This window comes from Pithys albifrons, chromosome 13, assembly GCF_047495875.1.
Source record: "Pithys albifrons albifrons isolate INPA30051 chromosome 13, PitAlb_v1, whole genome shotgun sequence".
NCBI classification, from domain to species: Eukaryota; Metazoa; Chordata; class Aves; order Passeriformes; family Thamnophilidae; genus Pithys; species Pithys albifrons.
This window is the reverse complement of record NC_092470.1, coordinates 18,120,013-18,132,770: the sequence shown is the minus strand read 5'-3', so window position 1 is coordinate 18,132,770 and position 12,758 is coordinate 18,120,013. Positions and strand designations below refer to the sequence as shown.

Below are 12,758 nucleotides of genomic sequence, written 5' to 3'. Positions count from 1 at the left end.
GAGCTGTCTTTCCCCAGCAATGCATTGCAAGGCAGTACCTGCTGTAAAGAAAATGCTGCACTGCAGTGAAATCCCATCCCATCCCAGTTAGTTGTGAACTTTGCCAGCTTTCTGACTGAACACTATTTAATGCTATTATGAAGATCCATGCTACCAGTATAATTAAGGATAAAACAATTCATCAAAACTTCCCGTTTTGCTCCACTTTTGCAATTTTTGCACATTTGTGTTACTTTGAAACTCAAAGATTTTTTTGTACAAAGTCTTTGAAATCTTCACCATTTCACAAACAACAACTGTGAAAACACGCCTGAAAACCCTCTTTTGGGAACTGTTGTGTTTAGGAAACTCTCAGTGCAGTGGGTTAACTCTGCTGAGGGCAAACTACCCAGTGTGAGGAGAAGGCTAATCCTGCTCAGACTGGCAGCACTGGAGCTGTGTGACATCAGCCACTGTGACAGTGACAGGATTAGTGCACGTGGGACACCACAGCAAACGGACACACCGTGGATTCTCCAGTTCAAAAGCAAGCAACACTTGTCCTGTTTCTAAACATGCAAATTTTCCATGCACACAAAACTGGACACACTTAGGGACAATGCCCAGTACCAAACTCTGCAGAAACTTCAGGAGAAATTAAATGCAGCGAAGCCTCAGCTGATACCAATCCCTAATCAAATGTGGTAGACTCCAAATCAACCCTTCAGTAATGTAAATTATCCTTTTGAAAGTCTTTTTTGGAACCTTTTTAAGTTAATGTGTGAAGTTTTGCAGAAAATGTGTCACTTTCTCTTTGAACAAGTCTTTCTTTCATGGTACAGCACCATAAGGTAAATTATCTTTGAGGAACATAAAGCACACTCAAGTCACTCCTTTCTTTTGAATGTAGCACATCTGAAAATTGATGGAAATTTTATTGGCCCTGGGTCATAATGTTTAACAGGTTTATCTAATTTCATTCCAGAGCATTTACATAGTCATATACATTTTTGCCTTTCTAATCATAATCATCCTTCCTTCTCACTTTTCCAGGCTTAATAAAATAAGTCAAAGAAAGGACAGAGAGATTTCTGCACCCAAAACTTCAAGGAGCATTTCAGTATATCTCTTGAGAATAAACAATGTGAACTTACAAACACATGAAGGTCACATTGAGAAGTTAGTTAAAATTAGAGCCAAAAGCTAATCCTATTAGATTAGGTTAGACCAGATTTTTTTAAATAATAGCCATAGATTTTTATCATCTCTGCAGATCAGAAAATGCAAATACACCAGAGAAAAATTTAAAAAATATTTGAAAAGCACCAATATGAAAATGTATAAGGGTGATGGAAAAATAATAATGTTACATCTGCTTATCAAAGTATTTAGAAGGCAAAAAAAAAATCATTGAAAATGTGCCTATGGCCAACTTCTTCTGACTTTGTGTCACATTTACTTTGAATAAATTTTGCTTTTTTACTATAAACCAGTCAGACAAACATTTGTTATCTACTGTCACAATGAGATAGAACTCCCATAGGCAAACCTACCAGACATGTGTCTTTTCAGAAAATGAGAATGGGGCTGTTGGGCAAAAACAAAGGAGGAAGGATTGGAACCCTTTATATTGTGGAAAACAGGAAGAAACATCATTTTATCATAATGACAGTTGTCATTGGCATTTTGTGTCTTCTCAAAGAAGTTCGATATTTTCTTGATATGATGGCAAAGGCTGTTAAATAAATACATTTTTCCCACTTCAGCAGCATCTTTCAGGACTCCCCAAGTCCACACAGCACAGCTTTCTCCTACGCACAGAGCACATTTCGTGCAATTCATACGGTGCCACTCCTGGCCCAGGCTGTGAGTGCAAGTTGTACCAACTGCAAAGTGCTGACAAACCTGGAGCACATCACCTGGCAAATCAAGTTCCCAGGATGTGCCGCTGCTGTGACCCCTCAGACATGACTCACCTGCAGGTAAATACTTGAGCTGGTTGTTTGCCAGGCGAAGGTGCCGCAGAGACCGGAGGCGGCCGATCTCGGGACACACGATCTCCAGGGCATTGTCACTGAGGTCCAGAAACTGCAGCTTAACCAGGGAGCCAATGGCTTGTGAGAGAACACATCGAAACATGAACGTGACCCGAGAGGAACGTTAAAATCTCACCAGGGCTGTGAGAGGATGTAAAGCCACAGCCCTGACACCTGTGCCTGAGCACAGGCTGAGGTGTTAAGGTTGGTCTCACAGCTGAATGGCATCAATTGTGGAAATGTTTATCTCGCTAACAAACAGCTCTGCTGGCAGTGAGACACAAACTGAGGGATGTACAGAATATTTGCTACATTTTCCTCGGACAGTTCTGCTCTGAAATCACCTTCTCCATTCCTCTACTTTGAGTGTATCCCATTTATATGCTCAGGAAGAGCTTAATGTAATTTCCTCTAGCTGGGCACATAACTCTGCAATTAAGACAAGAAAGAAAAACTAGTACAAGTTCTTGATCCTTTATGTTTCAAATGTGTCATGCTTCAAACCAGCAGAGCACTCTGTGTGGGAACTGCCTGAAAGCAGCAGACACTCTGGATTTGTGTTTCTGTTGGTGAGTGCCATTTAGCCTTTTCACTTTCTGCAATTAGAACTGGAGCAAGCAGCATTTAGGTGCATTTGAGGATTCATTAAAAGAATTTAACATAGCATAAACAAGGATATTATCGACTAAGGGCTATGCTGGTATATTTTGTATGAAAATCTTTAATGTTTTATGGAAAAATAAAGGAAAAATAGGCCTCTTCAAAGAAGAAAAATGAATATTTTATGATTCCTGCCACTTATTGTGAGCTGGTAGATTACTTACCTTCAGGTACAACAACTATGTTATTTGAATGAAGGTACCTGGGGGGAGGAGAAAAAAAGCAGAGGACACCACCTGTTACCCTCAAAGACTTCTGCTACACAATCAGTTTGCAATATACCCAATTTCAGACTGAAAGAGCACCCTCAAAGCCATTCCTCCCTATTAGCACAAAAGCTGTGGAAACTGTAGAAAATGGCAATGGACAAGTACTTAAGTTTCACTTAGACTATTCCATGATTAACATAAAGGAAAATTATATAAAATTATGTAAAACAAACCACTCACAGTTACAATAATAATGGGCTTTACTTTTGAGAGTCATAAGAGGAAAACAAAGTGGAAAAAGAATAAAAGCAGGTAGAATAGCCAGAGTGAACCACACTTGATCACCAGGTTATTTGGCACTAAATGTCAGCCAAGGAGAGGAAAAGGCCCACACCCACACCAGTTCCACAAACACTTTCCCCTGCACACAAACTCTCACACCTTTGCTGACTGAGGAAACAAGCACATGAGCTACTCCCTGCAAGTGGGTTTTTCAACTTAAAGCACATTTTCCAAATTGGAACCCGATGTTACACATGGCTATTTATGCAGTTACAGAGGGTGGCCAGCTCTCACTAAGAATACTCAGCACCCTCTGATGGAGCACTGACAGTACTACTGGTAACATGGAACTGATCTTTGATTTTACACATTTCAGCCTTCAATCATCTTTGCTGCAAATGAACAATTGAGTCTTGTAGAAAACAGCAGTAACAAAATTGTCCAATATGGATATCTGATTGTAAAGGAATACTGAGCACTCAATGTCCAATTGCTTGGGCACACATGGAATTATGTGCACAGTGTCATTTATTCCCACTCTATTCCACAAGCATTTCCTAAAGTAGGAGCCTGTTTTTTCAGGGAGAGAGACAGAACAAGGAAAAAGACACATGAACCCTTGAACTGGTTTGATCATCTGAACCTTCTCTTTTTCATTAAAAATTGCAGATATCTGCTAAAAACTTAACTGCAAGCCTAATAAATTTGTTTGCAGAAATGCTCAGATATAACCTCAGGATGAGGCTTCTCTTACTGATTTGAGCTGCAGCTCCTGAAAATATTTGTCAACTATTTCACTTAACCTAAAACAGTAAATATCATGAGGGTCTACACCTGGTATCCCAGCATAAGGGGCAAGACAGACAAAGAAACACAGCAGGGACATTACTAAAGATGTAACTTTCAGGAAAATAAAAATCAGTTAAATTTGTCTTTCAAAACTGAAAGCTACTGTACCAAATTATTATTTATAAACAAATATTCATCTTGTGGTCTCTGTCAACAAAACATCTCTCACTGTTTGATCACAAATGGATTTATCCAGTTGGGCCCACTGCAGCTCTCTCTGGACCACCAGAATGTGTGGGATAGTTGTGGTGCAACTGAGCTCACTGAACACCAAATAATTAGGTCTGACTCCCACAAATCAGCGTTTGTAAGAAATCATTTTAAGCTGTAATTTATAAGGGTTTCCCCAAAGGCACCATGAAGTAACATTGTGATCTCTCAGTGCCCTGGGGCAAACCATTATACCAAATACTACAATATTTATTTTACTGCTTCAGAACATGAACACACTCTCAAGACTGAGGCATGATGAGGCATGACTTGCTCTTGAGCAAGTTGGAGACTGCAGTGACCTACAAAACCGTTCAATTCCACTGTGGCCACGTGCACCAGCAAGGTGGGGTTTCAAGGGCCACACTGAGATGACAAGATCAGACAGCTGAGGGCATTTTCCACTCCTCAGATAAACACCTCCTGTTTGGAGCTTTCCATTAAATAAACAGTGTCAAAGCTCCATCAGTTCCTCATCTGAAACTAAGCCAAAGGGGAAAAGAGGACATTCCTTTTAACCCCCCACTGACAACTGAACCACACAAGAAAATCATAACCTTATAAAAATAAAAGGGAAGAAAACATTGTCTCAGGGGCTCACATCTTAAATTAATTGTCAAAGTAATACAGTTCATAGGACATCCATTTTTTGGACATGACTGGATAAACTGCTCTGCCTACAGCAATCATCATTCCACAGTTACCACCCTGACGTGCTCATCCCTGCTGCTATTTGACAATCTGGGACTTGGATCCAAAAAACTTATTACTACAATCAGCCAGACTGAGATCACAAACCCCTGGGAGTGGGGTGGGAACGAGCAGGGATGGGCTGGAGGCAGTAACCTGTTCCTCTGGCTCTGTCACAGCCCTCTGACCACCGCGCTGGGAGGTTCCAGGGCCTGAGCAGTGTGACAACAGTGAGTACTTTTTCTCTTATCTAAAGACATTTGGATAAATGTTCCTGTTACACAATAAACAAGAAGTTTAAAAAAAATTTTAAATAGGACCCAATATATCTGGATATACCTCCTTTAGAAAAACAACAACAATTGACCCTTTCTTGCCCTCCAAGAAAACCCTTTACACTTAAGATGCAGCTTATGTGCAAACAAAACATTCTAGATTTAACACAGATAGATCAGCATAATAAAAATATATTAGAACTCCTACACAAACTCACAATTCCACGAGGTTTGGGAGCTTCTGTGCAAGGTTTTCTGGCTGAAAGAGAGTTAGAGATTTTTTAGGTTTCAAAACAAGAAACAGACACACACATATTGTGTACCCAAGTCATTTTAATAACCATACTATAACATAGCAGGAAAAATGGCAACAAAGAGCCTCTATACAATACCCTGTTTTCATACCCCCAAACATTCCCCATCAGGGCAATCTGGCTGTGTCAAGGGTGAGCAATTCACTGCTGAAACAAAACTACAGTCTAGAAGTGACATTAATGTGGTCCTCAACAAAATGGGAGTCAGATTTCTGAGGCTGGATTACCAAAATCTTACTTGTGAGAATATATTCAAATAAAGGAGTTGGCTGAAGGCAAGAGTGCTAAGAAGCTGCAGCTTTTACAGACTTAAAGCAGAACAAGAACTACACAGGATGTGTAACTATAATGTATTTTATAATGCTGCTAAACTGGGAAATGACCTACAATCCTTGTGTGGCTTAATCAATTACCACCAAGCCAGAAGCACTGAATCCATCAAACCAGATTTCCATATTTAAATATTAACATGCATATCATTTGCTAACTGCTAACTGATCCCTAGCTGTAATTCTTTTCCTTGATGGCATTTACAACCATGAACACATACCACAAAACTGACTTCACAAGTTTTAGATGTCATGTTGGTAACTGTACTCAAAATTATTCAAGGTTAAGACAGTTCTATTGCTTAACAAACCTACTTGAAACATAGATGTGTTTTATTGAAAAGAAGGTTTTACAATACAGATATATGCAGAAACAAATGGATTTAAAAGCAGCTCGACCACATGATCAATTTCCTGATAAAACTAGCAATTTTCATGTGATTAGTGTGATGTAATTAGGTATATCATAATCCAAAATAGGTTCATGACTTGGTTATGAAGGAACATGCTAACCTGAAAGAGTAATGTCACAATATTCTCATCCACCAAACATGCCACACCGCAGGTATTTGTTTAACTCGCGAGCAGTAAACGATGGGTCAGGTCAAGAAATGGTGGGTGACGTCAAGGAATTACTGCGGTGACGTCATCCCCCAACTCCGGGCTGTAACTGGGCCGGCGCTGCCCCCTCGTGGCGGCTCCGCTGAAGTGCATTGACCTTCCCTGCACCGAACTCTGCCCGGCCAAGGGAGAACCTCAAACTGGGAACGGTGCAAAGGACGCAGCACCCGCCAGCGTGAAAAAACACCCAAAAATCAAGCTTTAATTGAAAAAACGAAAAAACCCATTGTTGTCATTGTTTCCCCTGCTGCTCTGCCAGAACAGGACAGCAGTGCATAATCTGAGTTACTGAAGTAAGAACAATTGTTCTTTGATAAGGCCACATCCTGCTCCTGACAGGGCCATCAAGGCAAACACCAATTTCCTTTAATAGATGGGGAAATTGGGTACTGGAAGGCTCATGTTATCAGTCAAAGATTAACTGAGAAGTGGGAAGACTTGACACTGGGATACAGGTGTGCTATATTGGCTTCTTGATCCATTCATTATGTCACAGCCCTCCATCATTTCCATCTTGCCAATGAAGACAAAAATGAAATTATTCTTAAGCAAGGTAAATTCTGTCAATGTAACCATTCCAGACATTTTTATAGGAGTCATCTGTCAAGAACAGGAGTCACTTCAAAGGAGCAAAGAACAAAAGCTGAGTTTTCTGAAGGAATGAACTGGTGAGACAGAAGTATCACCTAACTTTAAAGAACTATGGTGCAGGATTAGTTTTGGTGTTTGCTAATAATCCTCACACAATTTAAAGTGTTTATTGATGAGCTAATGCTCAACACCTTGCCTGGAATCAAAGGAGCACAAAGAAGAGGCCTCTTCCTTCAATAACTATTCTCAGATGAGGTTTCTGCCCCACCCCAATGTACACAACTGACTTCTACTTTACTAACTTGGGAGCATTTTATGTCCTACCAGTAGCAACATAAAACACAGTCATTACAAAAAACCTGCTTTATGAAAATACTGATGATTTCTGCTCTCCCCAATTCCTCTTGTTTTCTCCCTCTCTGTCTTCTTTCTTTCCCAGAGGAATTACCTCCATCTCCCAAACTTCTCTCACAGGGTATGCTCTCTGACCTCCCCTGTTGCTGCTCTCCAGTTCACCCAGCCTGTTCTCAAGTATGAAACTCTCCACTCCAGCTTAGGCTTAAACAGTACCCAGTAATTACTTCCTTCTGCTTTTAATGGAAATTGTGAAACTGTCCATGTTCCAAAAAGACATCTGCCTTTTTTTGTAACATGCTGCTGACTTGATCTATTTTGGTCCACTACAACTTCCAACATCTCTTCTGCTGAACAGATGCTCAGTGAATGAGACCCAATTTTAATTGCCTTGTTCCAACTATAGTGCTGAGCACTTGAATGAGATTCCAACAAGTCACATTATGAGCAAGTTATCCTGATTGTTCTGAATCTAATCATGCTCTACTTCACACTGTTTAAAGTCATTTTGTCTAAGTATGATCTACATTTTTTCAGTTCCTTTATCCAGGCCTTAACACTTAAAATACAGAAAAGTGAGATGCAAAACTCTCCTTTTTGTTCCATCTTTTGAGCAGTGCAAATTTGGTGAGCCTTATACCACTAAATAAGCACTGAATTTCACAGTGTCAAGGCACAACTGTTTACAGTCTTTGGCAAGTTTTACAGCAGCTTTAATTTGTAACCATGAATCCCCAATCCTCCCCTTACTAATAAGCATTATTAAATTATTAAATTACTGCCCAAATAATTCTCCACAGTACATTCCAACGTAAGTGACTCATCCAAGATGAAGAAAAAGCATAAAATCTTGAGAATCTTTTCAGCTTTTGGCCTATCAAGTGAAACCTTTAGTGAGGATTTCCAGTGTATCACTGTCAAAGCTTTAGACACTGCCTTAGAATGGAGTACTGGACTTTCTCTAGGAAACTCTGAAAAACACCTAATTTGGGTGATTTTTTTGGTTAGGCCCTCCAGCTCCTCTGTCCTGGCTGTTATTGTCTCGATCATACCACGGAAGAGCACAAGAAAAAAACAACAAACAAAACAACAAAACTGGGACTTGGGATACTTGAGCCTATTGACAGTGGCAAGTTTTGACTCTGCTCTACAGTCTTTGCAGCTCAGAACACCTCACACAGCTGCTGAACTGCCCCACACTGAATTCTGAGGTCACAACATCCACTCAGGGTGAGAATTTCTTCAGTTCATGGAAAAACAAGGGAATAAGAAGAAATCACAAGGGAAAATCCCACAGCCCTGCCATTAACTGTGCTCTCCTACCAACAGCAGCCACAGAGTTTTGTCCAGCACCTTGGAATTAGCCCCTGGGACTGACAATGCTTTTGGAATCAGGCACACGCCCAGGGAAAAGCTGTTCAGCCTAATCAAGGACTGCACAGCATCACTTGGCAGGAGAAAGGCCTGACCACTGATGAGAGTAAAATTTAGCACTTAAAAAACCCCAACAGAACAAGCCTGACAAGACAATCCCCAGCAGCTCTTCAGGGTTTCAAAAGGTAACCATAAAATGTCATGAACTTTCATTTATTATTCTCTACATTGCCTATGCAAGTTCAATCATAATACAACCAAATACTCATCTCACAGTTATTGCATCATTCAGGGTCAAATTTTCTCTAAGACTTTTTTCTTTCTAAATTATCTTATTTTCTCTGTTCTAAACCCCAGAATTCCTAAACACACAGAGAGTAAACACTGCAATAAAGAGGTTGTCCTACCAGCGTGGTCAGGGAATTCCTTTTCATGTAAAGTCTCTCCAAGTACTGCAGCCCCTCATCTTTCAGCAGCTCCAAAGGGAAGTGATGGAGATTTCGGTAATTTAAGAACAAGTTCTTGTGCCTTTCCAGCTTTGCCTCAGAGATTGTTTTACACAGCTCTGATGCCATGACTAAGCACCACATCTAGTGCTTCTCATCTTCTGAAAGGAGACCCATTTCTAGGAGACAAAAAGAGAAAAACCCGACATTACCAAGGTGTATGGTGTGCATTCTTTAGCAGGAAGAGTTAGTCATCACAGATTATCTGCTAATTCATCTAAACACACTTGGTCCAGTTAACACAAAGTACCCAGAACATCCACACCACGAGCTGTGTTAGAAGCAAGTCCTGGACTAACTTCTGGATGAAGTTTTAGCTGTTACAAGACCTGAAATAACAAAATCTTTAGTCACACATAATGCTTTTTGTTTCATCCAGGGTCAATGGACCTTTCAGATAATTTTGTCAAAGTTGCCAGCACAAGAAGAAGAAAATAAAGCAACTTCTATTAACCATTACTGATGTCCCACACCTATTCTTTTACCTGTGCTAAAAACAGAACAGATAAGGAAAATGCACCATTAATAGAGGACTTCTTAGTCTCAGATTAAAATACACCATATTATGCATTTTTTAATCCAGAGAGACAAAAGGCAACAGAATTTTGTTAATCTTGCCCATATAAAACTACTGGAAGAATTATCAGGTGGAAGAGACACTGGGGATGGAAAGCCATTCAGGCCATTTTAATATAATAAACTAATATAGGAGAAATATGAAACTGAACAGCAAGAAACATAAAGACTAAGATATGACAGCAATTTTCATCCCTTTACTAAAAATAAAACCAGAAAGACCAAAGTGTCAAGACTTAACTGACAATTTCAAAACCACAAAACAAAAGCAGGAAGACAAATTAAAAATTAACCTGTACCTCAAACCTCACTTTATTCAGCTCGTTTTCCACATATAACCAAAATTCTAGTTATTATTATATTGTCCACATTTCAGTAACAGCAGCAATGCTGCATCTTTTCAACTATCTCAGATACCTCAGAACAGAATAAATCCAGACTATTTATTTATTTGAAGCTACAGACTCGTGCATAGTAATTAATTACCATTACTGAAAGGCAAGGACTTGTAACTGCCTTCCACCAACAACGTTCTCTTAGTTCATCCTCTCACTGAAGGGGACATTTCTAATCATAACAGACATTGGAAGTGAAGGCCCTGAATCAAGAATTCCATCTGGTTATAGTCGTTGTAAACAAAACTCCCGCTGTCGACTGACAACGCAACCATAATATGTAAATCAAACTGCTTTTCAGTTGCAGTAATTACCTTGATTTGCAGGTAAGTAACTCTCGCCAGTGACCTGTGCCCTGGAAGGACACAGCACCTGGGTTTGGCTTTTATAAGAGTTTTACCAGTCGCCTCCCTCAGCTGCCTCAGGGGACAGGACACACACACTGCTGGCCCTCGGCACTGGCAACAGTGAAGCTCCCTTAGCTCAGAAGATCAAGGAAATTAAGCCATCACCATTCCCAACTCCACTTCTGTGATCAGCATTAAAATAATTCATGGAAAAGCATTAAAATCTTTTATGTGCAAAGTCTGAGTTTTTACTATTTGAGCATTAATTGCTACAATGTAAGAAGAGGCAAAGGGACGCTCATCTTTCCCTGCATTTTTTCTTATGAGAAGCTGTGAAGTCACAATACACCCACACGAATACCCAGCAGGCTTCTACTTTGTCCAGAGATGCTTTTTAGGCGGTTCTGCACTTGTGTGGAGTCACAACTAACTCAGAGCAGCCCCCAGCTAATACCCAAGGCACGGCGCACTCCGGGACACGGACAGGCACCCCTGGAGGCAAAGTCCACTCACAACCTGCTCTACTTTGGCTCTCACTTCAAAGGAACCCCCTCCTGCCGCCTTCCGCCTCCAGCCGAACTTTTATCTGTCAACAATCTCTGTCCAGGGATGAGACTCGGCCTCAGCAAAGAGGAACAGCCACAAGCACGGCCTTCAAGGGAGGGAGAAGGGGAGGGTGAGGAGTGAGAGCAACCAGGGCTGACCCTGTCAGGAGTGAGGACACTGAGGGGAGGAAAGGGCGAGGGAGGAGGGAGAGAGGGGCGAGGGGGACACGGGGGAGAGCAGGGGGGAAAGAGGGGAGAAGGGACACGGGGAAGAGATGGGAGCACGGGAGAGAGAAAGGGGAAAAGGAGGGGAGAGAGAGACAGGGGAAAAGGAGGGGAGAGAGAGACAGGGGAAAAGGAGGGGAGAGAGAGACAGGGGAAAAGGAGGGGAGAGAGAGATAGGGGAAAAGGAGGGGAGAGAGAGATAGGGGAAAAGGAGGGGAGAGAGAGAAAGGGGAAAAGGAGGGGAGAGAAAGGGGAAAAGGAGGGGAGAGAGAGAAAGGGGAAAAGGAGGGGAGAGAGAGAAAGGGGAAAAGGAGGGGAGAGAAAGGGGAAAAGGAGGGGAGAGAGAGAAAGGGGAAAAGGAGGGGAGAGAGAGAAAGGGGAAAAGGAGGGGAGAGAGAGAAAGGGGAAAAGGAGGGGAGAGAGAGAAAGGGGAAAAGGAGGGGGGAGAGAGAGAAAGGGGAAAAGGAGGGGGGAGAGAGAGAAAGGGGAAAAGGAGGGGGGAGAGAGAGAAAGGGGAAAAGGAGGGGGGAGAGAGAGAAAGGGGAAAAGGAGGGGGGAGAGAGAGAAAGGGGAAAAGGAGGGGGGAGAGAGAGAAAGGGGAAAAGGAGGGGAGAGAGAAAGGGGAAAAGGAGGGGGGAGAGAGAGAAAGGGGAAAAGGAGGGGAGAGAGAAAGGGGAAAAGGAGGGGGGAGAGAAAGGGGAAAAGGAGGGGGGAGAGAGAGAAAGGGGCAAAGGAGGGGAGAGAGAAAGGGGAAAAGGAGGGGAGAGAGAAAGGGGCAAAGGAGGGGAGAGAGAAAGGGGAAAAGGAGGGGAGAGAGAAAGGGGAAAAGGAGGGGAGAGAGAAAGGGGAATGGGGAGGAGAGGGGCACGGGGACAACAGGGGAAACAGGGCGAAAGGGACAGAGAGCAGGGAGTGTGGGGACAGAGGGAGAGACGGCAGGAGGAGAGAAGGGGGCAGGGGGCTAACGGGGGCCAGGGGCGGCCATGGCGGTCCGGCGGGCGGAGGGCAGGGGCAGAGCCCCGGAGACACCGCCACACACACCAGCACCACTCCCAGGCCCCGCTCCCCCTGTCCCGGCCCCGGCCCGGCCCCGCCGCCCGCACTCACCGCGGCCGCAGCGGGAGCGGCGCCGGCACCGGGACCCGGCAGGGGGAACGGGCTGGGCCGCGCGAGACCGCGGCCGCCGCACGCCTCTCGCGAGACACTGCGCCCCGCCCACCCGCGGGCGCCAGCCAATCAGACGCGTTCGTTTCTCCCGCCTCCCCGCCGCCGGCCAATGGGAGCGCGGCGCCCTCAGCGCCTCAGAGCGCTGCGCTGAGGGAGGGACGCGGGTCCCGGGGATGCCTTCGCGTTCTTAAGTATTTAGGTTTTAATGCAGCCTTAAGCACTTT

The 12,758-nt window shown here is 43.1% G+C and overlaps 1 protein-coding gene across 1 annotated transcript in view; it reads right to left on the bottom strand.

The window, feature by feature from the left end:
- The window catches only part of LRRC28 (leucine rich repeat containing 28), a 51,517-nt gene extending 38,966 nt beyond the window's left edge, over positions 1-12,551 (bottom strand). Inside the window, exons 1-5 of the mRNA XM_071568570.1 lie at positions 12,475-12,551; positions 9,181-9,398; positions 5,409-5,449; positions 2,840-2,877; positions 1,956-2,093 (exon numbers count right to left, since the gene is read on the bottom strand). Of these exons, the coding sequence (XP_071424671.1) occupies positions 1,956-2,093; positions 2,840-2,877; positions 5,409-5,449; positions 9,181-9,363 (400 nt within the window). The 5' untranslated portion in view covers positions 9,364-9,398; positions 12,475-12,551. The remainder of the gene's footprint in view (positions 1-1,955; positions 2,094-2,839; positions 2,878-5,408; positions 5,450-9,180; positions 9,399-12,474) is intronic.
- Positions 12,552-12,758: the final 207 nt, after the last annotated feature.